At 40.8% G+C, this 24,187-nt stretch overlaps 1 protein-coding gene across 4 annotated transcripts in view; it reads right to left on the reverse strand.

Annotated features, from left to right (window-relative positions):
- The window catches only part of GPD2 (glycerol-3-phosphate dehydrogenase 2), a 65,819-nt gene that overhangs the window by 31,963 nt on the left and 9,669 nt on the right, over window positions 1–24,187 (reverse strand). For 2 of the 4 annotated variants that reach the window (XM_026103025.2, XM_026103026.2), the window contains exons 2-6: window positions 19,005–19,112; window positions 11,291–11,462; window positions 6,921–7,045; window positions 5,828–5,925; window positions 4,526–4,689 (exon numbers count right to left, since the gene is read on the reverse strand). In XM_026103025.2, the coding sequence (XP_025958810.1) occupies window positions 4,526–4,689; window positions 5,828–5,925; window positions 6,921–7,045; window positions 11,291–11,462; window positions 19,005–19,106 (661 nt within the window). In that variant the 5' untranslated portion in view covers window positions 19,107–19,112. Of the gene's footprint in view, window positions 1–4,525; window positions 4,690–5,827; window positions 5,926–6,920; window positions 7,046–11,290; window positions 11,463–19,004; window positions 19,113–19,428; window positions 19,531–19,661; window positions 19,681–24,187 lie in introns of those variants that run through there. The other 2 variants (XM_064514529.1, XM_026103024.2) reach the window with 2 other exon arrangements.

The following is a 24,187-nucleotide window of genomic DNA, read 5'->3' on the forward strand; positions in this document are numbered from 1 at the left end:
AGGACACATTGTGTACACCCAGGCTAACATCCAACATATGCTTTAGTTTCCTGATGCTGAGACAGAGCAAGAATAGCCTCTGGTAAAGTCTGTGATTTGCTATTGCTGGTACTTCCAACACTTATAATCTTTTTTTTTTTTTTTGCCTGTATAAACAATTTTTTAAATGTAATTAAGACAACCAGAGCAACATTTCAGAATAGAACATATTCATGAATAATGGATTATTTGACAAGCCACTAGTTTGATCAACAATTACAAAATAAAACAAGACCGACCATTTCTGATCTTTCCTTTGCAAAAGAATATTGCCACCTATAAGGAAATAACTGGACAGGCGTTTTATCAAATCAGAAAATAACCTACATAATCAGTATATTAAATTCATCCCTTTAGTGGCAATAATCAACATGCCAAACAGTGATATGCTACTAGTAGGCGCTATTAAGTATTGCAGATACAAAGAAAGTATGATAGAGACAGGAATAGAGAAAGGAAAGAAAAAAGATAAAAACCACATTTAATTAGCTATGTAGAACCAGTTAAGACACTCCATTTTTAAAAAGCCAATTTATTTATTATTTAGGGAAGACAGGAAAGGACAGACGGAAGAGATATGACATCTTAAGATTTAAATGTTGTTTTGCCATTATTTAATGATCTACTCTTTTGCTTTAATTCTGGTGAAAGAACTAAAAGGAGTGTCGATCAATCTTCACTTCCCTTGCCCACTTTCCAAGTTCAACTCCATGTCCCTTTTGTCCTCCATTCCTCCAGATTTAGTGTATGAAAGTGTAAATTATTATACTTGTATGCTTAGCCATACAAGATCTAAAGTGTGTGTGCTGACACATTATGACTTTAAAAAGCAGTCTACTTTGGATAGAACAGATTGATTAAGATACACCAATCAGTGTGTTACAACGCAGTGTGCCCCATCTATGCCATGGACAACAGGTCGAGCCACTCAGAAACATTATGGTGCATGTTAGTAGAGACAGAACATCATTCTGGAACATGGCATGTCAAGCATCGATCTAACATTTTAGTTAGAAAATTTTTACTCTGGCCAGCTTAACCTCAAAGCACTCAAATATATATTATGAACTCCCAAATTTGATACCTCAGTCCTTCAGGAAAAATTTTATTCTTCCAATGTTAACAGGCAATTGAGGGTTTGGTATGGTTTGGGGTTTTGGGGGGTTATTTTTGGTGAGGGCAGTTTGAGGGGTTTGGTTATTATTATTATTTTTTTTAAACTGCAAAACAACATTTCTTTAAACTGCGTAAAAGTGTGGATGACATAACTCTAGTGCTCCAGAGTCCTTTAAGGAAAGCAAAGCAAGACCAGATAAACTAGCCTAAACAAGCAGGTTCACTAGCAGCAAAGTTTACAGTCTGTTTTTGAGATCTCTTGCTAAATTGGAGTCTCAAAAGCATAACTAGAGGTGGGCTTGCACTGCAGCTGTTCCACTGAAAGGACATTACTAGAGTCTCTACCAGCTACCTGTTTTTAATGAAACTTAAAGGAATAAACAGAGTGATTATACAACCCTCAGTCTTCATTAAACTGCCCTTCGCTATTTTGTACATTTCAAAAAATTTTTTTTTAATTCATTTTACCCTCTTGCATTTGTAATATGTAAACTGTGGGTTTGTTTCCTATTCCTTGGGAAGGAAACAAAACCATCAGAGATGTGTCATTCACAGACTTTTGCACTGTATTGCTGCACAGGTGTTTTCCACTAAAAGACTACATTTTTATCTTGGTGCTGAATCCTTAGATTCATTGCAACATGGCTTAAAAGCATTTTTTGTCCACAGAACTTACAGACTATCTTCTAAATGCATATCTTCAGAATGCTGGAATAGTAAATAGTCGTGATGTATCTAAGCTGTCTATTTAATCAGAACAAAACTGCGATAGGTTGTACTTCTCCAAAGAGCATTCTATTTATAACTACAGTTAACCACTTGGTTCTTCTGATTTACTCCTGGAATGCCCTGAAGCTGTCTAAGGGAAGGAATGGCCTATGATAATGAAAAAAACCAAAGCTAAACTGCTTTTAGGTATGCTGTTTGCAGCAGCTCTTGCTACAACATACGAAGTTTTCACTTCGGTTTGGCACGGTCTGGAAGTACCACAATCCCATACCAAATTTTGCTTGTAAACAGCCTCCTATTTCATTAAAAACAAGGCAATAGAGAAGATGCATTCACCATCAGAGATCACTGAAAGTTAAGTCCTTCCTTTAAGTTTCACACTATTTCCATACAAGAACCTACACGTGCGCGTGTATATAAAATGTATACGCACATGTTTTATGCTGGGCTTCATTCCAGACAACTCGCAATTATCAATATGCTGTACTTTCACCAGAAGCCTCCTAAGTACTATCTGAGGCCAGTGCATTTCAAGAGTCCCTCTACTTTCCTGTACAAAAGCACCTATTGATAAGCTGATGAATAGTGTAAATGTAGTTCTAAAAAGGGAAAAGAACTACCTTTATAATCAGTCTCGTGTGAAGACCTTTCTGGCTGCCAAAGGTCAAAAACTACATCTTCACATAAAAGCTAGCTAGAACTGTGCCACTACTGAGGTAAATCAGTATTTAAGCTATTTATTCTCTAGAGGGCTCCAAGCCTGCAAGGAATCCATGGCTTTTTTGCCCTACCATCGCCCACACATTTGATATTTTTAAGTTACCAAGCTGGCCCCATCGTCGGGAAAGTTTTTAACCAAAAAACTTTCTCTTGGAAGGGAAATGGAGAAGGACTGGAGATGGGGGAAAACAATCCAATTAAACATACTGTATAAGAGCATACAAGTCTGAATTTTATCTATTGGATATGCAAACATAAGCAAGTGCACCAAGAAAACAGTTATGACAGCATGGTACTCCAACCAGAGCAGTGAACTTTCCAGCATTTAAAATTTGTACAAAACTCAGTATTATTAAATACATTTTTTTTTTTTAAATGGAAGCTCTGTTCAGTTTACAGAAAATTAAGCATACGATTAAGTTCTGACAGTTTAGGGATGCAACTTGTGATTTTGGAAGGTATCAAGCTACAGCAGTTTGGATAAAACACAAGACATCTGTGCATCAGACACTAATATTTTGGATCAGCAAAACATCCGGGCAGTCATTTGTCAAAGAAGCCAACTAAGCATTCTCCAATTTTGTTTTCAGACTGCCTTGTCTATCTGTAGAATTTGAAGGAACAAAATTAGGTTTAAGGAATCCTCTGCTTGGAAGATCCACTGTGGTACCTGTTGCTATACAGCTAGGCAAGGACTTACCACTAGACTTACTTTATAGATTCAAACATGAACAGAAGACTTACCAGCTCTTGTATCATGAAGAGTGACACTCCCAAACATGCATATATGAGCACTTCTGAACACAAAAACTGCTATTGCAGTGACTTAAGTTCTATTACGAATCGTCATTCTTTTTCAAACAAACATCAAAAAACTTCCAGAAAGCATCTCTGCTTTTTCCAACACGGGCACCAATTTTGTGCAACTGTTACACACAAATATACCTAAAACTGAATCCCATGCAATAGATTAAATATGTAACAACTTTGAGCTGGAGACATTTTTTCCCCTCAGGAATTTGGAACCCTTTAAATGTAGAGGTTGTAACAGAAAGCACTCAAGCCTTATAGCAATATCTATTTGATTATAATTACAACAAAACTTCTCTCTTCAGAGTGGCCAATCCTACTGGGGGTAGAGGGCAATACACACACACACACACACACACACACACACACACACACAAAAAGGGGGGGAGGGGGGAAAATCATCAATCCAGGCTTGACCCAACCCAATGTAAGAATCAGTTATCACAGTTGGAAGCCAAGTCATCTAGACAGGTTTGAAACTATTTTCAGAGTAAAAGTGCTACAGCAAACCATTTAACTTTACAGCATGATCACACTTTCTGCACATACAATACCTTGGAAAGTGTTCAGCCTGAGAACTGTTCAATCCAATCCCTTGTAGGAAGCGTTCTGTAAAGTACGCTTTACAGTAAGGGCACTGGCTTTATTAAAAAAAGGTAAGTTAAGTCTGAAGTAAACACAAGATTCAGAAACCTAACAACATCTCGTTATTAACTGATTAGGAATCATTTGTATTATTCAGTCTCTACTGTAAGGATATTTAACTTCTATAAACAGAACAAACTGAAGCATCAAGTACCACATGTGTGTAGTATTTGCTCAGAAAGAGCCTCTCTAGGCTCAAAATCATGTAATATAAACTGGAAAGTGGTGGACAGTCATCAGAACATTAGACTGCTTTCACATATCACTGTATCTACTAGCCAGGAAAACAGTATATTAGTGAGCAGAATAAGCATTAATTTAGCAGATATAAATTAAGATGCAAGTTGAATCCTTCAGGTTGTTTTTCTCCCTTGTTAGATTCCATGAACATGATCTATAGTTAAACATTTGTGTTTTTCTTAAAATACAGCACAATATAATAACATAACACTGAAATGGAACATACCATCGTAGTAGACAATAGCACCAACAAGCTTGTCTTTGCGTAGCATTGGGAAGTACTCCAAGGCTCTTGACTTGCTAAGGACATAGCTACTTTTCAGACACTGATTTCCTGCCACAAGGTCATAGAGTTTTATTCCTGCCCAGTAGTATGGCAACTGCCACCATCTGCCAGAAAAAGAAAGAAAAAAAAGGCTAGCAAGATGGAATTAAAAAAAAAGAAAGCCACACCACACACATGCACACATACATACCACATAACACTTAGTCTTGTAATATATGTGTTAAGTAACACAGTAGGTTGTATTACACTAGTTTTACTTTTGTACCATCATATATTATATTGTGATACCGTTTATACCATGTATAAATATGCATAATGTTATGTATTGTTGTCTACTGTTTTCAGTGGGTCTACTCACAGGAGTAAGTACAGCAGATTCAAGACTTTAGTTATCCTAGAATTAGGATCAGAAACTGGGGTTTTGTACTTCAGTGCAATACAAAAACTAAAGCTATTTGCTGAAGGAAGAACCATGAGACTGCAAGTGCTAGAGCTAAAAAGGTTCCTCAAATGCATGTCTTGACCATCTCCTGCACAAACAGGATCAAACAAACATGGTCCACTGCTGACCGACATGACCAGCTATTCAAGCTCCCTCTATTAAGGCAGGAGTAAGGCCATACACTAAGATCATTCAACAAAAGCCCACCGCTCTAAGTGGCCTGTTCTGGTAAATAACCATCCTTACAGATCTAAAATCTAACCCAAATCACTCCATTTGAAGAAATTATTTCTCCTCCCTTTCTCTTAAGGGATGCAAGATAATTGTCCTCTCAGTAGAAAACTATCACGTACTGAGGAAGGCAAACGCACTGAATTATTGCACAGCAACTCGGGAGACACTGCTGGCTGTAGGGACTAAAAGGTACATTGTGAAGATCACTGTGATAGCGCGTGCTGAAGACTAGAAGGATGTACAAGAAAGAATAGGGAATAATATTCTTGGGAATGAAAAATCATGTCAGCTGCAACACCTGCTCCCCTCTCCATCCATCTTAATGGGGAAACTCCACTAAAGAGGCTGAAGTCCAAGAGGTGCTACTGGACAGCAGTGCTGGCAGGCTGGTGCCATAAGAGAACTTCACGCTTCTACAATACGGCAACAAACTCTCACCTGCTGGAGGACAAAGCTTGTGACAGGTTTAAAAACATGCTCAGAAAGAGACATCTAGAAACTCCTCCAGGGAAATAGCTTGCTTGTCAAAAGCAATGCTAATGGAGAGGTATTATAGCAGAGCTTACTTGTAAACAGGCAGCATTATAGGCAAAGGAGCTGATAAATGAGGAGCAATTTCAAGCAAATTTGCACGCTCATGAAGTGCTTCTTTCACCATCTTGTACTGAAAAACAAGAATGTACATATGAATTCCAAGTTATTCAATTTTGTCACAATATGCAACATCTAATGAAAAAAGTCTGCTCAAGACAAATGTGTTACATAATTTTTATTATTCTTTAAATAACACAATGAATTTTGCTCAAAAATTAAAAATTCAAAAGTTACCAAGAAAGTCTCTAAAGTAAATTAGCTTCTCTAGTCATTTTGGTGTCATCCCAGGTCACTCAAATTATTTTTTCATTTGAATATGAAGCCCAATACGTGGTGTTACTCTTCACTATGGACATAAGGCTCAAAAAAGTTTAGAATTCACCCCAAGACACTGCTTCTCTTCCAGTTCTCACAATTAGGTTCCCTACTAACGTTAAGCTGCAAACACAGAAGCAATAATACAAAGTTGTTTAGGAAAAATGGATGCTGATTTCTATAGCTGAATAATTGTACTTTTGATTTTTTTTTCCTGAGAAATCACTATTTCCTTTACGGTATTATCAGCATTAATGTTTTAAACCAGAGATGTCTCAATGAGGAAGCAAACTGGTTTCTCAGAACAGAGCGTCATGCTTCTACCAGACCAAAGCAACACTAACAAAGATACATGAAAACATTAATATATTAATTATTCACTTACTATATTTGCTTTCTGCATTTCAAATAAGCAAACATCACAGGCATTCCCTCCCGCAAACTTCTATCAAATAACTGGTAAGAAGATCTTTTTATTCTGAAGTCACCTGAATTTCTGCTCTCCCTCCCAACAACATACGCAGTCCACATGGTGTGGCAATTGGACTGACTGTAAGTGACTTTAGCAAGGAGCAGCAACACTCAGTTTCCATATTTTAGAAAATTCACCTAGGAAAAATATTGTCCATATACAGTGGTTCTGGAATACAACAGTCAAGTATTAAATAAAAACAAGAATGTGGATGTAATCTGGAAGGGAGAGCAGTGTCTACTAGCAATTTTTGCTTAACCACCAGCATAAACAATTACCTGCTCAAAATCCAGCTTCATGATGGCCTTCTGCAGGTACCTCACTCCACCGTGGATCAATTTAGTACTCCTGCTGCTGGTCCCCGATGAGAAATCATCTCTTTCTAGAAGGGCTGTTTTTAGTCCTGTGTTACCAGAAAACCAAATTAACTTCTTAAATTACACAATTTGTATGTAATTCATTAAAGACACTTCTCTAGGGTAGAGACAATCACAAGAAAAATTACTCTGAACATGGATAAATTTGTATTCAAAGTGTAGTGCACTGTCTATGTTGTAATGAAAAATTTTAGCCTCTTCCTAAGGGAAAAGTCAAAACAGACCTTAAACAGCAGCACATTAAAACCTGGAAATTTCACAATAGAAAGGCATTACAGTACATTATGGGGGCCACGCTCCCTCAAGCAAGCTATAGTTTGTATTCATGGCAAGAACAGAATATTTGTATGAATACTTTTAACTCTTTGTTGCAGAGTCCTCTAAGCCTATCACATTACCAGTTTAAGCACACTAGAGAGAGGCAGACAACTGCTATCTTTGTCTTCCTGAAGTTCACTTAAGAGGAGCCCAATGCCGACGGAGAAGCAGCCAAAGGTGTCCATGCAGCTCACAGGAGAGCTCACAAAATTCTGACAAACTGTCTAAAACCATCCCCGCAATATCTTTGGGAATCCAGGTACAGGCATTTTATTTTGCTCTCTAAAAATTTATCCGAAAGAAAAACTCCATCCAAAACACAAACCTTAATAACCCCCAGAAGAACTGATTAAGTAGTTGGAGGAAGATTTGAAAGCAAAATCATAGTGAATGTCAATGGAAAGCCAGGGCTCCAGCGCAATTTTATTTTACAAAATAAGAATACAGAAGTTTTCCTTAACGTGTCACAAGAAAGCTACTTAAGGAGTAACACGGAAAATTATGAAAGTGTAACAGAATGCCCAGCCAGAAACAGAACCCCACGCTCACAGATGTGCCAAGCACAAGATTAAGCAGGAATGCTCAGAGTTTAAGAGCCAGACTGAACCCAATGCAGACCGATCTTTCGGGATTAAGCACGTACTGAGTATCTCATCACAAGCAACCTACCAACCCCCAAACCAAATTCCGCACTGGCTTTAAACCTACCATGAAGAGTTACAGTTCCAATTTTCAAAGATAAGATAACTCCCTCTGATTTTATTGGGAAGCCAGTGAATAAATGCTTTTAACATTACTCTTGTCATTCGTTACTTGTATTTTTGTTCAAATATGAACTTGTTGCACACATTTTACCAGTAAAATTAAATAAACATCAATGTGCCAACAATATGCAACAAGAACACTACTGAATCTCAGCTTCTGAGCTGAGATTAGTAACAATCAGATTTTCCTGGTTTTGCAGTCATTTCAATTACTTAATTTTTTCTTTACATTTGGACCCAACATAGTTACAGAAAACACGATGCACACTTGTATGCAAGACTCTGCTATACAGATGAAGTTATTTTTTACAATTGAGGTTTAATACAAAATACGTTCTCTAGCAACGCTAGCAAAGTGAATAACCTTGATCTACAACATACTACGTACATACCACAGCACTCCTGCAACATGCAGACATCCTCATTATGCATGCAAAGGGCATATATACACACACGAAACATTAGTTAGGAGACATGACCGAGTACTGCATAGGCACATAGGTCCGCATGGACACCCCGTGCGTACCATGTCCTGCCATGCACTCAGAGTTTTGCCAGCCCAAGTCGGGGATAACCACGCAGCTCACGAGTGCCTGCAGATTTCCACAAGACAACAGCTTTAATGAACGTGCAGCACCATAGTGCTTAAGTTAACAAACACCTGGGAAGAGGCTGGCATGTTTTTATTGCACGAGTTACATTCCCAGTAACACTGAAGGATGGGGAAAAGCCTTCAGTGGATGAAGGAAGAGTGCCTCATATAAAGGCACTATAAAACCACATACCCGAGTATTTCAGTCGCTTTGACTAGAGGCACCTCTCACATGAAGAAAGTGCTGGCATCGTCTTTATGAGAGAGACTGATCCCGCACTACGTGATGCAGGTTAGACCAAGGGAGGAGTTGCACAAACCAGATGCCTTCCCATGATAAGATGCAGGCAACAAGCCTGGCCACATCATTAGGCACGTACCTGGAAGGCAACCACCAGCGGCTTCCAGCGACAGGCGTAAGTGACACCAGCTGAGATAAGTACCGCAGCACAACTGCCTGGCAGCCTCTCAGTCATATATATAAACATATATATATATATAAACATATATATATTATATATATATTTTTTTTATATATATTTTTTATATATATATATATATATATATATATATATATATATATATATATATATATATATATATATATATATATATATATATATATATATATATATATAGACACACATTTATATATAAATAACATACTTAGAAGGACAACCTGTGTTACAAAAATTAGCATAATAGATCCCTTCCAGCACTGGCAGCTTTCTAAAGTGAGGCAGGCAAGGCAAAAAAATGAATGAAATTCTGCAATATCGTTACTGCAGCTAACGGCAACGACACAAGTATGTGTGCCCAGGGAGAAAGTTATCTGCGTTAGAAGTTATCCCTTGGGTCCTTCTTTCGCCTTGTATCACACAAGCATATTGAGGGGTCCTTTATATTATTGCTTGCTGAACACACATTTTAGTATCTATTTGTCTTCCAAAACTTTCATGTCCTTAAAAAAGGAGGAAAAAAAAAACCTAATTATTACTGGTAACTTTCAAAGATCAGAGTAATTTATTTTTGTCAAATGTGACTGAAGATTAATGGATACAATCAGGAATAATTTGGTGAAAATGTATCAAACACATGAAAAGCAAAATTTGTTGTTAAGTGAAGCAAAAATAAAAGAGCAAATTCCGTGAATGAACAGCAACAATACACAATTCATTAACCAAATGCCTATGAATATTTCACACTTCAGAAATCTACTGATATAATCAGAATATATAGAAAAAGGATAAGTATGAATTACCTGTAATGATTTCTATATGTTTTACAAATATATTCCCCCCCCACAATATAACAAAGGCAGGGTTTTTTTCATTTTTATTCCAAAAAGAAAAAAGTCTACAAGCACAAGATCTGATGAAGGCTGGTTCTCCCTCTCATTGGCTGATTCTGCTGTAAACAACAACAGAGAATATATTCCAAGGGAAGCTTTTCTCAACAATCTTTTATGTAATATTTTGGATAAATATATGATATTCTGGGGGAATATGGCATTCTAGTAGAACAGGAGTTGATCTTACAGCATCTCCCTCAGAAAAGATACTCGTGGAGCCCCACCTCTCTATCTGGGGCTCTATTTTCATCAGACTTGTACAATAACTTGCTGTCTCTGCAAGCCGTGTCGGATTTGATGAGACGCGGCTGGCCAGCGCCGAGGCTGTGGCGAGGGGGCTGACGGACGGCGTGGGCGTCAGCGCCGCTGTCCTGCTTTCTCGCTGCCCGAGCGGAGCTCTTCCCACGACGGAGGGCTGCCACTGAGTGAGCTGCCACACGTCTATTAGGCCCCAACCGATGTCAGCAGACACATCCTCATCCTCTCACAGGAAGCATGTAAAAAGTGTCAGCTTAGACTCATTTTACCTTGTGCTTTCCAGAAGTTAAGACTATGCACTAAGCCAACAAGCAATTCTGCTGCATCTAGTAGCTTCTTAAGCCACAGTTACACAGCTAATCTCCCAAAAAACAACAGAAATTGGAGCACAGATTCACTGGGAGTACCTCCAGACTGAATGGTACTAATGCATTTCACTAAAAGTCTAAACAGACTTCTCTAAACCTGCAGTATAACTAGCAGCTAGAAAGCATGAACAGAGGTTGTAGATGTCTCATGATGTAAGAGATGGGAGCTTGAGAGGCACCGTGCCTCATCCAGAATTCATGCTTAGCCCAGCCCCTAAAAAACAAACACACAAAACCCCCTTGCTGGAAGTGCTATGCGACTCTTGTCATCTTCGCTGCAGACGCTCTCCTGTACAAATGAGCAGAACGTCGGTACAGACAAACCCACTGAGTAAGAAGCAATGGAGAATTAACAAGTCCACCCAAGAGCAACCAGCAAAAAAGCTTATATTGATGTAAACAACTGTGTACAAGTACCAGACAATAAAGATTATGCTGAAACAACATAACTCCACTTTTTCCTTCAAGCTCATTCAGATCCAAAGAAAGAAGTCACATAGCCAGGCATTCAAGGTAAACTCAATTTTCTCAATTTTCAAGCAGCTTTGAAAAGCCAGGCTGACCAACTTATAACACACCATGTAATCCAAGAAAAAATGCAAATTGTTTTCAAGCCTCACCTCTAGTGACGGCATCTAAAGCACAACCACATCCTGTCGCTCCTCCGCCTATAACGAGGACATCAAATTCACTCGCAGACTGTAGGGTCAAAAGTTGTTGTTCTCTTGTGGGAAAATAGTTCTTTATTGGAACAGCCACAGGTTCTGCAGCTTGAACATACACAAGAGTACCCTACAAAGATTAAAAAACAAAACATGGGGATCTGCCTTTATTTTATAAATAGATATATTTTATATAGATATATTTTCATATAATTATAGTGTATATAGTCATACACACACAACAAAAATCCCAGCACATTTTATTAACAATGATATACTCAAACATTCCAAGTTGCTTTTATTTATACCTAATAAAAATACTGTATTAAAACATTAAGCAGTGACAAACAGCATTAAAAACATTAAGGGTTAGCACACACTTATTTCACCTTGTATAATTCAATATGCTACTGTACACAAGGGCTCTTACCTGTAATAATTACTTTTAGAAATAGCCTTCTATGTAGAAGGCTACAGGATGCTTAGGAAGTATTTTAATAAACGTACACATGATTTGTCAGGCTTTCAACTCCTTAAAACAAAATAAGTCCTTTGGATTTTTAGTAAATATTAAGCATAATTAGTGTATGTTTTATATTTCAAACTGATTACTTGTAAAATGGCATTAATCTAAGCTCAGATCTGACCAGGTTCATAAGACTGTATGGTCTGCAGTCAAAGACAGTATTCTAAAAACACGAAACAAAACACTCCAAAACACTATTTCCAAAACCTTTCTTAAAATCTTACAAGCAAAGCAATTTATATCATACGCTGTGCTAAAAAACAATTTTTATTTAAAGTGACAAAACTTAACAACATGGCAATTTCCAGACAAGTTCAGATTTTACTTGAAGGCTTTTAGAGTAACCGTCTCCAGCACACTGCCCCATGCTCCATGGGCCGCCTCTGCTCTCGGTTTAGCGGTGCTAGGGAGAAAGGCTGATGTGCTAGCTTAGGCAACTAACATGGACCATGCGTTTAAGTTTTAAGGTTTTCACTAGTTTCTGAAGGTTCTTGTCAGTCAGCATCAATTTAAAACACACTTCCGAAGACCTTCACACTCACAGGAAAGCCCAAACCCTACTACCAATCATATACTCCATCTGTGTTAGGAGAGCTATCCTTGTGGGTTCCAATGCACCTCTGATGGTTATTATACTAATTGCATGTACAATGAGCTATAGCCAGGTATCATAATTATTTAGACAGTTTGATAAGATGAAAAACCACAGAAGTTATGCTTGCTTTCTCTTTCAGCTCCACCTTTGCTTTTTGCTCCAGCTCCTTCTCTTTTCCTCAAAGTCTCATTCACCTTTGCCTTTCACTCTGCACAAAACTGGATAGTGAGCTTTGCTTAACACTTTTCTCCAAGATGCAAAGGACCTATCTTGCCCACACAGCAACTGCTTGTATGCAAGTGTATCTGGAAGACAAAACACCTGCGTAAGTAATGTGTAAGCCTGGACACTTAAGGAGGATAGTTAAGACGCTTGCCAGGGAGCTAGAACACCCACGTCACATCCCCAGCTCTGAAACAGGCTTCATATGACCTTAAGAGCACTGCTTGAGTTAACTTTTTCGGAAATAACTGATAACTATGGTGCTCTGAATTTTGACTGGTTGAGAGGAGTGCTTTTTTTCCTAGTACCCAGCACTTAAAAGAAAAGTTTAAGCCAGTACTGATTTGAAATACATGTGTGAAAACAAGTAAGTGTCTACACTACTCAGACTGGGAGACCAAGGACAGAAGAACCTATGAGGGCAATCCAAAAATGAACAAAAACAAACAAAATGGAAGTTAAGACTGAGTATTGTCAGAAAGTTTAACAACAACTATAAAGAAACACTTTCCACCCAAGAAAAATAATTGTTTAAACCCTGTAGCCTCTAAGGTGTGAGCATAATCCAGGTTTTTGCCCAAAGGGTAATTTAACTGATGTAAAGCAGCTTGTGCCCAGATCTCCTGGAAAGGGAATGTGTATTGGTTTACTTTTTCAAGTGATAAATATCACCTTCTCACAATCCTCTAACACAGTTTCCTATGTGTCTAACCTCTTTCCATCTACAGCTTGCAATCCACAGTAGCTGACACTGGCAAGGAACTTCTATCATTTAAGTTTTAATTTCCAAGCTTTCTTTGGGCAAACTGCATTAGATGAGCTGTTCAGTTATAGAGATAGCTTTATAGCCTTTTGCACTGTTAAACGCGAGTTACAACGCTATCAAGAGACCTTTTAAGCGCAGTCCCACGCTATGAACAAACAAGCGCAGACACCGCTTACCCTGCCTCGGTGCTTCCTCGCTGCTCGCAGTCACGGTGAGCTTCCCAAACACGCGCTCCTAGACCACTGCAGCTACGAAAAAGCTACGTGTTGCATAAGCCACCTTCAGGTTTCAAGAACTCGAACCACTTTTCCTGGCATTCGCCAGGAAAAGAAACGCACACCTGCAACATTTAAAATAGCCTGACTGACCAAAGGTAGCTCAGCTGCTTGGGAGCCATCTGCTCATGTCCCTGGCTGCACAGGTTTCCGTGAGACACCTAGCCAAACGGCGCAGCTTTCCTTAGCAAACCACTCGCTGGTGCCACGAAGAGCGGCGTAACCGGTCCTCGTGGGTTAAGCAAGAGTGATCCTTGCAACGCTCCCCTGCAAGGTAACAGCCAGCACGGCCTGGCACAGGAAGCCCAAACTCAGCCTCAGTGGTTTATGCATCCTAAGCAGTTTCACTCAAAATTATGAGCTAATACTGCTGCAGAATGACAACCGAAATGTTTTTACTAATCCTCAATGTAAAAATTGTCTGTTTGAGGACTGCAGTGGATTTGAGCATGTGCTGCCAACCCAGGAGATCAAGCAATCATGCAACACGCGCGAGGCTAAGGCAAAAGGAAAGCTACAGATGAATCTCGATTAACCTCAAAATTTAATTCTCTACTTGCTCCAATACGTAAACATATTAGCATGTGTAGACTGGCAAGGTTCACCAAGTGAGGTATGAAGTCCTGGCACAGTGAATAAATGCAACTTTTACATAACTTTTCTGACTAATTCCTCACGTTCCCACCGACCTCTGTCTCCTACCCTGCTCTTCCCCAGCCCGCTTGCCTCCGGCAGCGGCAGCAGCGCTCCCGCCTCCCGCAGCGCTCCCCTCCCATGCAGCTCCAGACGCGTTTTCTTGTGGAGCTACGCAGAAAAGGAGGAAGAAGCCGAGTATTCGGTAACACTTCTTTCCCCCTTCCTCCTTCGCTGCACACGTGCCTCTGCCGCCCCTGCGCTCCGGCAGCGGGGCACCGCGACGGCTGGAGGCAGCATCCCACCATCGCCCCGGGCCGCAGCTCCGGGCTCCCTCCCCAAAGGCAGCGAGAACAGTGCCAGGAATGGGGGGATGCCTTGAACACCCTGAAAAACCGACACCACCACGGCTTCCTCAGTCGCACAGGCAAGAGAATAGCAAGTGTTACTGCCTGGCTTCCGCCTCTGTTCTTTCTTCAGCAATTTGTTGCATCAAGCACGCCTTTTAGTATTGTATAATTGCAGAGAATATAAACAGACAACAACTGATTCTAATTTCCTCGCTTCCCTAAATACCACCACATGAACAGCAGATAATAGTAACAAGAATGAAATCTGAAAGACTGATCAACCAAAACATACGCAAGACTAAGTCACAAGTGCATTCAAATTCAGCTCGCTACGTTCAGCTTTTTTTAAACTTTTTCTTAAATATATATCTCACCTCAAAAATTAGTTTTGCATTAAACTTCCAAAAATACTTTCTTCAACAAAAGAAATAAATTTAATTATTTCAGATTAGTTTAACTTCAGAAGAATATGAAAATACCAGAAGACAGCAAAATTCAGAGCTCCAGAAATACTAACATCAGCTGGTTTAACTTTGTTTAAAACAAACAAACAAACCCCCCCCCCACAACATTATCTACAACAAACGGTTCGCAGTAAAGCACAAAGCAGAGGCCCAAGCCCACAGCCACTGGTACGGCAAGGGCAGACGTTGGCACACCAGAGACTGACACATAAGCACAGTGATTAGTACACTAGGAATTGATACAGATATGATTCATCTCGCTGTCAATTAAACGCAAGACTGAAGAGCTGCATACCAGGATCCCATCTGCAGTAACGTGATTAGCTTGGCAGGGAACACATATGTTTACTGAAATAAGCAATTGCTGTTTATATCTACTATTTCTCAGGCAAGAGTTCCTCGAATGGTTTTGATGACACTCTTAGCAAGAGGAGATTTAGTTTGGTGGTTGGAATTCAATCATGAAGTTATAAAGTGATCTAGTAACCCATAAGCAGGCATTCCTGTTAATTCGGCTAGCATTAATCTCCAGGTACCTTTGCAAAGTCAAATTCATAATCTTTATTGAATAACAACAACAGAGAGAGACTAAGAGAATGATGTTTATCTGAGAGTGGTTCAGAAGGGACTGGCTGCTTCAGACGTTTGCACTGCCAGCTGTATGGAGTCCCCCAAATGTTTCCCTTTCTCTGAAAAGAGATTTTTCTTTTTAATCTAGCCAAAGTCTCTTTAATCTAGCCGTTTGCCCTCAGCAGCACGAGGCAGTACGGCTACGCAGCACGCTCAGCCAACTTCCTTAAGGCTAACAGTTATTCAATACGAAAGAACTACTGTGTGTTTACAGAAAGATTTTGCTCGAATTAGTGTCATTTCTACTTGTTCCCTTACAGCACGCTATTAAGTGAATCTACCTTATTAATTCAGTAAATATCCCAGCGATCAGGTCACTATACAGGACACAAGTGCAACACTCATCTATCAGCTTATGAATTAATTTCAACGAGAGTCCTGTCACTTCAACGCACGTTCCCATCCTCCCTTTTCTCAGCGGGAGCCACACGTGTCAGAAAATGACACACAAGAAGGGCAATTTACTACACTGCTTTATGCCTGCATGTGTATACATAGATGCATATTCTTTCGTTATATTACCTCAATTGCTGTTGCAAAACTACACTCCAAAATGTAAGCATATATATAATGTGTGTGTATATATAATAAATTACCCAAAAAAAATCCTTTAGCTTTTCCCTCGGAATTACCCAGGACAGCCGAGTGTTTCGCAGACGCAGCTAACGCCTGCTGAGTGAACACAGGAAGCAAAGTAAAATACATCAGCTCTATTGTGTGTTAAATATTCTGTACCAGGACACCCCAAGTCCCAGGATGCTAACCACAGCCCAGACACCCAGAGCCAGAGTGCGGGAGGAAATACTTCAGAACATGGGGGGGAAGTGAGCATGCTGGTTCACTCAAATTATCTTCCTGTCTTATGTGACGGAGCCTGTTCTTGAAATAACCAGAGATTTCCTACAGTGTGTAGCCAATTAGTGCACGTCTTGGGGCAACATCCTTCCCTGGCATTGGAAGACAAGATCTTTGCCCCAGCATATATTTGATTGGCAGGCATTATTAAAAAGAGGACACTTGGGCTGGGGGACATGCCCACAGCTTAGATATGTCAACACTACAAATGGACTGTCCTCCTTTGTGTCAATCCCTCCAGTGATGTTCCACCTGCTGCCCTATATTAGGTGTTTAAGGCAGCAGCTTTAAGGGACATCACATGGGAAATGCGCAAGTTGGTACAACATGAAAACAACATGCTGTTCACTTGACAGATCCATTTGCTTATACATATGCTGGAAATTTTCACAGATCCTTTGTAAACTGATTCTACACATTACAATAGGTTCAGAAATCAGAGGACAACTGGTATTTCATTTTGACATTATGATCAAATTCTCAGATTTTTAATCTTGCTCAGGAAATTCATAATGACAATCCAATAATGGCACAAAATGGGGAATCCTCTGAATTCTGGAATACTACATACATAACAAGTTAGTTATGAGGACACATTTATCATCCAGATCTGTTTTCCCTTCAAACTCCTTCACTTATTATTTAAGGTTCTAAACTTTGAAGTTACCATTTTGACAGTAATGAGGCCAGACTGTAAAGTCTTGTGATGAAGACTGCAGAGAGAGTTAGAAGCAGTAATATCAGCCAGGTGTAAGACAGGCAGCTGAATGGGAAGCTCACTTAAAACACTAGATTTTATTTTCTGCAACAGTATATCTGAAGCTACAAGGATCCTGGCTTCTCTACTTTCCGGCTAGGTTCCCCGGGAATGAGTCATCCCATTTGCTTTCCCACTATCTCAGCTGCTACTCCTCCTCCACAGGAAACATCCAGAAGTTTCAGATTATCATTTATTAAGAGCAATAGTACACACCTTCACCTCTCTGGAGCTGAGTGAGAACGGGCTCCCATCACTCCCTGGTTTTCTTGAACTAGAATGGTAAGATACACTCTCATTCCTATTTTAAGTTTGCCCAATTTGAACAGCAGTGTATAGTAAATGTATGTTAACTAAGCACTTCATACACTTAACAGGCTATAGAGCTGACTAAATTTCGAAAGTGAGAAACAAAAAACACCATACAAGATTAGCACCTGCTCACCCAGCTACCAAAACTGGTATCATCTCAAAGGAAGAAGGAGGTGGCTCGCTGAGGGATTAGGCTCTATTTCCAAACCCAAAGTGAAGCAAGTAGGATCAGGGCTCTCACTATACCACCTACTTTAACTGAACAGCTCAGGGAACATTGATTCCATTGATTTGCCAAAGGTGAGGTGCCAATCTCAGAGCTTACATATAACATCAGAAAACATGTTCCTATATGCACATCTATTCAGCCCAGACATAATTGTTTTACAGCTCTAAAGCACAGCACAATTGTACAAACATAATGAGTATGTATTTGCTCAAAGACAGTAGTTGTTGATCAACACCAGCTCTGCCTGAAGCCAGTCCATAACACTCATGTTCCTTTTACTCCTTTTCCATTAGCTTCTGCACTGAAAAAATGGGTAGGGGCAAAATGGCTATTCTGATTCTACCTGAAGGAGCAGCTATGCAAGGGAATTTCTTACAACAGCACAAATCAACCCACAGACTGAAACCAGAATCTACTGCATCTCTTTCTGCCACCACTATTTTACTTTAACAGTGTTTTTAGCATCACCCTTTACCTCTCTGTGATTTTATTCTGTCAATGTGCCCTAATGACCTGAAAAACACCACCGAACTGTGTCCAGAGTGTACCCATCCAAGCAGAGACCAGTGCCCACCAGAAACAGGAGCCCTTCCACTGGCTCCACTGGGGAGAGATCCCATCCTAAACCAGTTTTCATGTTTTTCAGACAAAGAGAGCTGCAGCAGTTACTGTTGTGAAGCTGAGATTTTCAGAGGTAGCCTTAGTGGTTTTACTTCAAGCTTCTAAGTTTGAAAATACTGCTCGAGCTATTTTACTGTTTATACTTCAGTTCATACATTCCACTCCTCCTGCAACTAAGTAGAAGTTCCAGTATTATACAAAGGTCATTTTTTAAGCAAAAACATTAAATATGATTTATAAGAATCAGACTTTCCTACTGCTTTAAGACCTACAGTAGTGAAACATCATTTAATGCTGTCCTCTACATTTGCACCCACCAAATCAAGCTGAGAGGCTCTTGGCATTCCTTCCCAAACAAAACTATTTGTATAAGGCTAACATACGCTCAAACAGATTTTAAGTTTCATATTTTATCAGAAATCGTAATTAATACTTACGTGTTTGTTTCTATACTGAGAAAATTGAGAGAGGCCAAAAACTGTTGCTATGGCACCTCCTCCAATGAGAACAGTTCCTTTTACTGCCTTCCGAAATGCCATTTTTTACTGTAAGAAAAGAAGATAAAAATTAATAGGTGGTTTTACCATGCTAGAGTCTAGACAACGTAGAATCGAGCACTTGCAGGAACTAATGACAATGTTGTGACAAGTGCTTACAGTACTGTGGCAAAAGCAGAAGAACACCTTGTCATCAGTCAGACAGTCACTAAATCCCTGTTGCAACAGAACAGCTGATCTGCCTGACAAGATCACCTGTAGTCACCCTCCCATCCCATTAAGCTATCTCTACAACCACGTTCTCTCAACAACACTCTACCCCGCTTTCAGTCCAAGAGCTGTGGTCCCACCACGCACTACACACCAGCAAAGCCCGTCCCGCCTAGGAACGGCACAGAAGGATGCACGGAGAGTTAGGGAATGGGTGCTTCAGAGAAAAGCGGCAGCAGCAAAGACGGTGGAGAAGAGTAAGTGGCCTGAAATTAGCGCAGGACTCTATCCTGCTGCAGAGGTACAAGACCAGCCTTATGTGGGTCAGGCAAATTCTTAAAAGACCCAGTGTTTGGACGCTGAATGAGAAATTTGCGTGGAACTGACCTGAATCTTAAGCAGGCACAACCTAACCCATCCTGCCAGCACCGGGCAGCTCCGGTCCCATCAGAAACAACACACGTCAAGGCTGAACGACTTCAGTCAGGGCTCCAAGTTCTTAGGCTGTGAAGACATCTTTGTCCATGGCCCAGATTCACAAAGCAGACTCCATACGAGAGATCCAGCACGCTTAAAGCTTGAAGCGGAGTCAGCAACGCATACAGCCCGTGCCAAAGCCGGGACATCAGCAGATTGGCAGCGCAGCAAGGCTGGCTCGGGGCCGGGAGCTGCGGGGTCTGGGGAGGCAGCTGCTCCCTGATCCCAGGGCTCTACGCCCAGCGGGACCTGCTGCCCCTCTGTGCCAGGCGCCGCGATCCACCGCGTTAGCACTATGCTGTCCCCACGCAAAGCACGGCGCCCGCGTCCCTCCGAGCCGGGACCCGGCAGCGACCGGGAGCGGACGCCTTCCCAAAGCCCTGCGAGGGCACCCGGCCTTTCCTCCTCTCTCCTAGCAGGGACCGGCACGCTGCTCCCGAGAAGCAGCCACCCAGCCCCAAAATCTCAGTCACGTCACCGTGTCCCTATCTCAGCGGCAGGCCAGACGCAGTGCATCCGACCTAGTGAGCTTAGCACCGTCCTCCTCTGACTACTGCGGGTTTTATACTAAATATATCAGATTAGATTGTATTAGTATTACTTTTGGCAATGTATAGCTTTTTTTAAAAAAAACTGCAGTAAACTTGAGTTACAACTGAAGAGTTACTACTTTGGTCTTGTAAATGCAATTAAACATGAAATACTGTACATTACTATACATCTGTACATATTCGATCCTTTTTTCCTATTAGTTCTTTCAGCTAGCATAACTTAAAAAAGACAAACATGTTTAACACAAGCCAAATGAGAAAACTTCATTTTAAGACAGTATCATTCTTAACTCAGTCAACCTGATTTTAGGCAAAAAGGAACCGTACAAGGATTTTAAACCGGTCTTATGCTACATGTGTTTCAAGGCTCAAAAAATACCAACCAAGCTGTTACTGTAGAGTTTTGGGACATGTAGAGGTCATTGCCTTATCACATATAAAAAAAAATCCTGCCAATAAGACTTGCAAATTATGTGTGCTTTGTTTGCAGCACATTCAATGAAGGGAGGAAAAAAAAAAAAAAAAAAAGGCCATCCACCACAGTTACTGGATGCAAAAGCTTTCCAAGCCCCATATCTCGATAAAGGTTTTTCTGAACAGTAGCATGCACTAATAAGCGGCAGGTTTGCTTTTAAAGGCTCCTATCAGCAATGATATCCTCCTTGATGTATGTAGTATGATCACATTTTCCATTTACTTTGTAGTTCAGTCTCAGAAAGGACCTACTTCATCTTTACTTTATATCACAACAGGGAGGAGTAAAAGGGAAAGGCAAGAAGGAGGTGGGGGAAAAAAAAGTGGAAGACCAGCCTCAGAAGCTAGCAGCCAGCTCTGGAAACAGCAGAGCAGGAGCCAGCGACCCCCAGCACCGCGGGCACACGCCACCAGAAACCTGCCGCCCTACAGCCCTCGGCCCGTGGGCAGAGACAGCTCGTGTAGCATCACCTCCACGCACCTGGAAACGGCTGCGGCTGCCCACGGAGGTGCAATGTAATATAAGATTCAAGACCCCACAAAGCTAAAGCCTGCAGCTGGAAAGCTCACATTGCCGTCGCCACACTTTTACAATCCCCTAGGAAATAAGGCAATTCCACCTCAGTTCACACGCTGCCTATAGTGGTACACAACATATGGTGGTGGTGAATACACGCACGTTACCCAAGCACTCTGCAGACGGTCTATTCCTACCGTAAGTTTTCTTCAGATCCCTGGGAATGACAGCCACGCTTTCGGGCTGCAGGCTAGCAGCAATCTTGAAGCCGTTTCATGCACCTTACGCAGCAGGAGTGAAATCACTTTCAATCAGACTACGAAACTCTAGCTTGTAAACGTTGGTCCTGGGAACACAATATGCTCTAGAATCCAAGTGAATTAAAAAGAGCAGATCAGCATCTCCCGACAAGGCAGCCTGCCTAACTGAAAACCTACCGGCCTTCAAGCAAGCAAATGGAAGCGTATCCTTGCGGTATTTCTATCAAGTTCAGTGACAAAGGGTAACTCTGAAACACGAGTCCCTGCTTGTTCCAGTTCAACAAAACTCTTAACAGTTCATTAACAAGCTAAGTGTGAATATAGGTGAGCAGCCAATATTGGATGGCAACAGCAGTCCCACATGCTCCTAAGCGCGGAGTGCCCGCACCTTCCCCAAAGGAGAAATCACTCTCCAACTTGCAGCATTAAACACAGGTTGGGAGAACGGCAGCCTACAGGAGGGAGCTACACAAAGCACAGATAATTAGTCCCGGCTTCTTGTTCAGCCCCTTGCAGCGTGGGACAGACTGAGCCACCACCTCACCTACACAGCTGAACTGTCAGTCTGACACGTGGCTCCCACGCAAAGCAAACACCGCACCGAAACCCACAGCGGATCTGCACGTGGTCAGGAACCAACCAAGAGCCCACAAAGGACACGTAGTATGTGTCTGAACAGTTTGAAAACAGAAGAGGTAAAAGAGAATGTGTCAGACAAACACATGTTTTAAGTCAACACTGCAATAAATGGGAAAAAAAAATATTAGATCAGGCAAGGAGACCTGAACATTTCTAGTTATTTGAGCCAACAGAATGGCTCATATATGGCCTTACTAAAATACATTTCTTCCAGTACATAAGTTATATCTCTGGATAGAGCTGAGCCAGGGTTATTTTGGAGTTAAACTCAGCTTTAAAAACAAACAACACTTGCTTTTAACTGTACTCAGAAGCTAAGAACTGTTGCAGAAGGTGATATATATAATAAGCAAATGCGTTATTCATTGACACTTCATTCTGAAGACAGGGCACATATCAGAGCTAAACCATTGTATTTTCCTTCAGCAGGACTGAAGGCAGAGCAGCATCAGGTATACCAGCTTACAACTGAATAAAACCTCAGTGATCATTTCCTACACTTGTTCACTTTAGGAATCCAGTTTCCAAGACAACTTTAAAATCCATTTCATTTTTGTTCTTAAAATGAGGAAGCCATGATCTTAGGACTGTATGTTTTAATAAACCATTTTAACATACATTTTCAACACTTTTGAAAAAAAAAATCCAGGATTTTAAAATTGAAGAAATAATGTAGCTAAGTCTTTCATTCAGTTGACCTTTACTTATCTTTAGTTATGGGTTAAACAGCTCTCAGTGCATCAACCTAGATCTAAAGCTTTTCTCCTTATGAATCACATAAGAAATATCATTGCATATATGAAGAAAAAGTACAAATTCAAAGAGTTGTTCAGCAGATATTTTAAGTTGTGCATAACAATGCTGCATGAACTTAAAAAAAGACACACACACACACACACACACACACACACACACACAAAATAAGCCATACACTGACTATACTTCTGAGTTACATGAATGGCCTCGGGCCATTTTTCCCAACAAATTGGAAGGTATGCTATTCCTCAGATGATACCAGCGTGTTCTGGTTAAGATTTTTAAAAAGTTATTCTCTGGCACTGGCCCAATAACAAGGTTATAACTAATATTACACCTGTTCCTGTCCAAAGAGGGCTACATCTAACCCATTTCCACCTCCAAGTCAGCCTCCGCAAGGAGCAGGCGCTGACCCCACGTCTCCCACTGTCCATCCTTCCCAAGTTTCAGCTGGAGAAGCTGACCATGCCGCTTCCCTTATGCTTCCCACCAGGGAGCAGCAGCCCAAGATGCTAGCTTACCTAATCCTGACTTTACGTGACGTATTTCAGAATAACCCTGCAGTGGCATATCACTTGTAGCAACAGGCAACCTGTTCTTATAACACCGTAACTTCTCATTCATTCATTAACTACAAAAATAAACAATTGCTTTCCCAGACAGTAGTACTGGTTTCATAAAAAGCACGATACATACTTTGATCTAAGAGCTTTGGAGCATCTCTGTCATCAGCTTTACCACAGTACAGCTGACTCCACAACTGTAGAGGCTAACAGCTTTTATTTAGCAGTTTTCTACACAAAAATCTCTATTAGGAGCCCTGCAGAGTCCACTGCCAGTTACATGCAATAAACAGTCTTCTGTACATATTAAAGGACAGACAGACTTTAGAAGTTAGAAGATTATCAAATTCAAGTGAAAGCTCCTACTCAGAACTGGTTTCTTGACAATTCTGGATGAGACACGTACAGTCTTCAGAACGCCGTTTATTATACCATAATCTTGTAACCTACTAGCCTTTTCCACCTTCAGGTTTCCACCAACGAGACTTGCTACCCTGCAGAAACCAGCGTGCAAAGTAGCATATGCAGAAGCCTGCTGCGCTCCACCGGTGCCCGAAGAGGCTGATGCGCAGCCACACGAAGGGGCAGGCGTGGAGAGCTGAGCCGGTTGCTCCCTGCCTGCCTGTTTTCCCCCCAAGCTGATCTGTGGACCCACAGCAACACGTGCTGGGTACAG

The sequence above is a fragment of the Dromaius novaehollandiae genome, chromosome 7 (genome assembly GCF_036370855.1).
Source record: "Dromaius novaehollandiae isolate bDroNov1 chromosome 7, bDroNov1.hap1, whole genome shotgun sequence".
NCBI lineage: Eukaryota > Metazoa > Chordata > Aves > Casuariiformes > Dromaiidae > Dromaius > Dromaius novaehollandiae.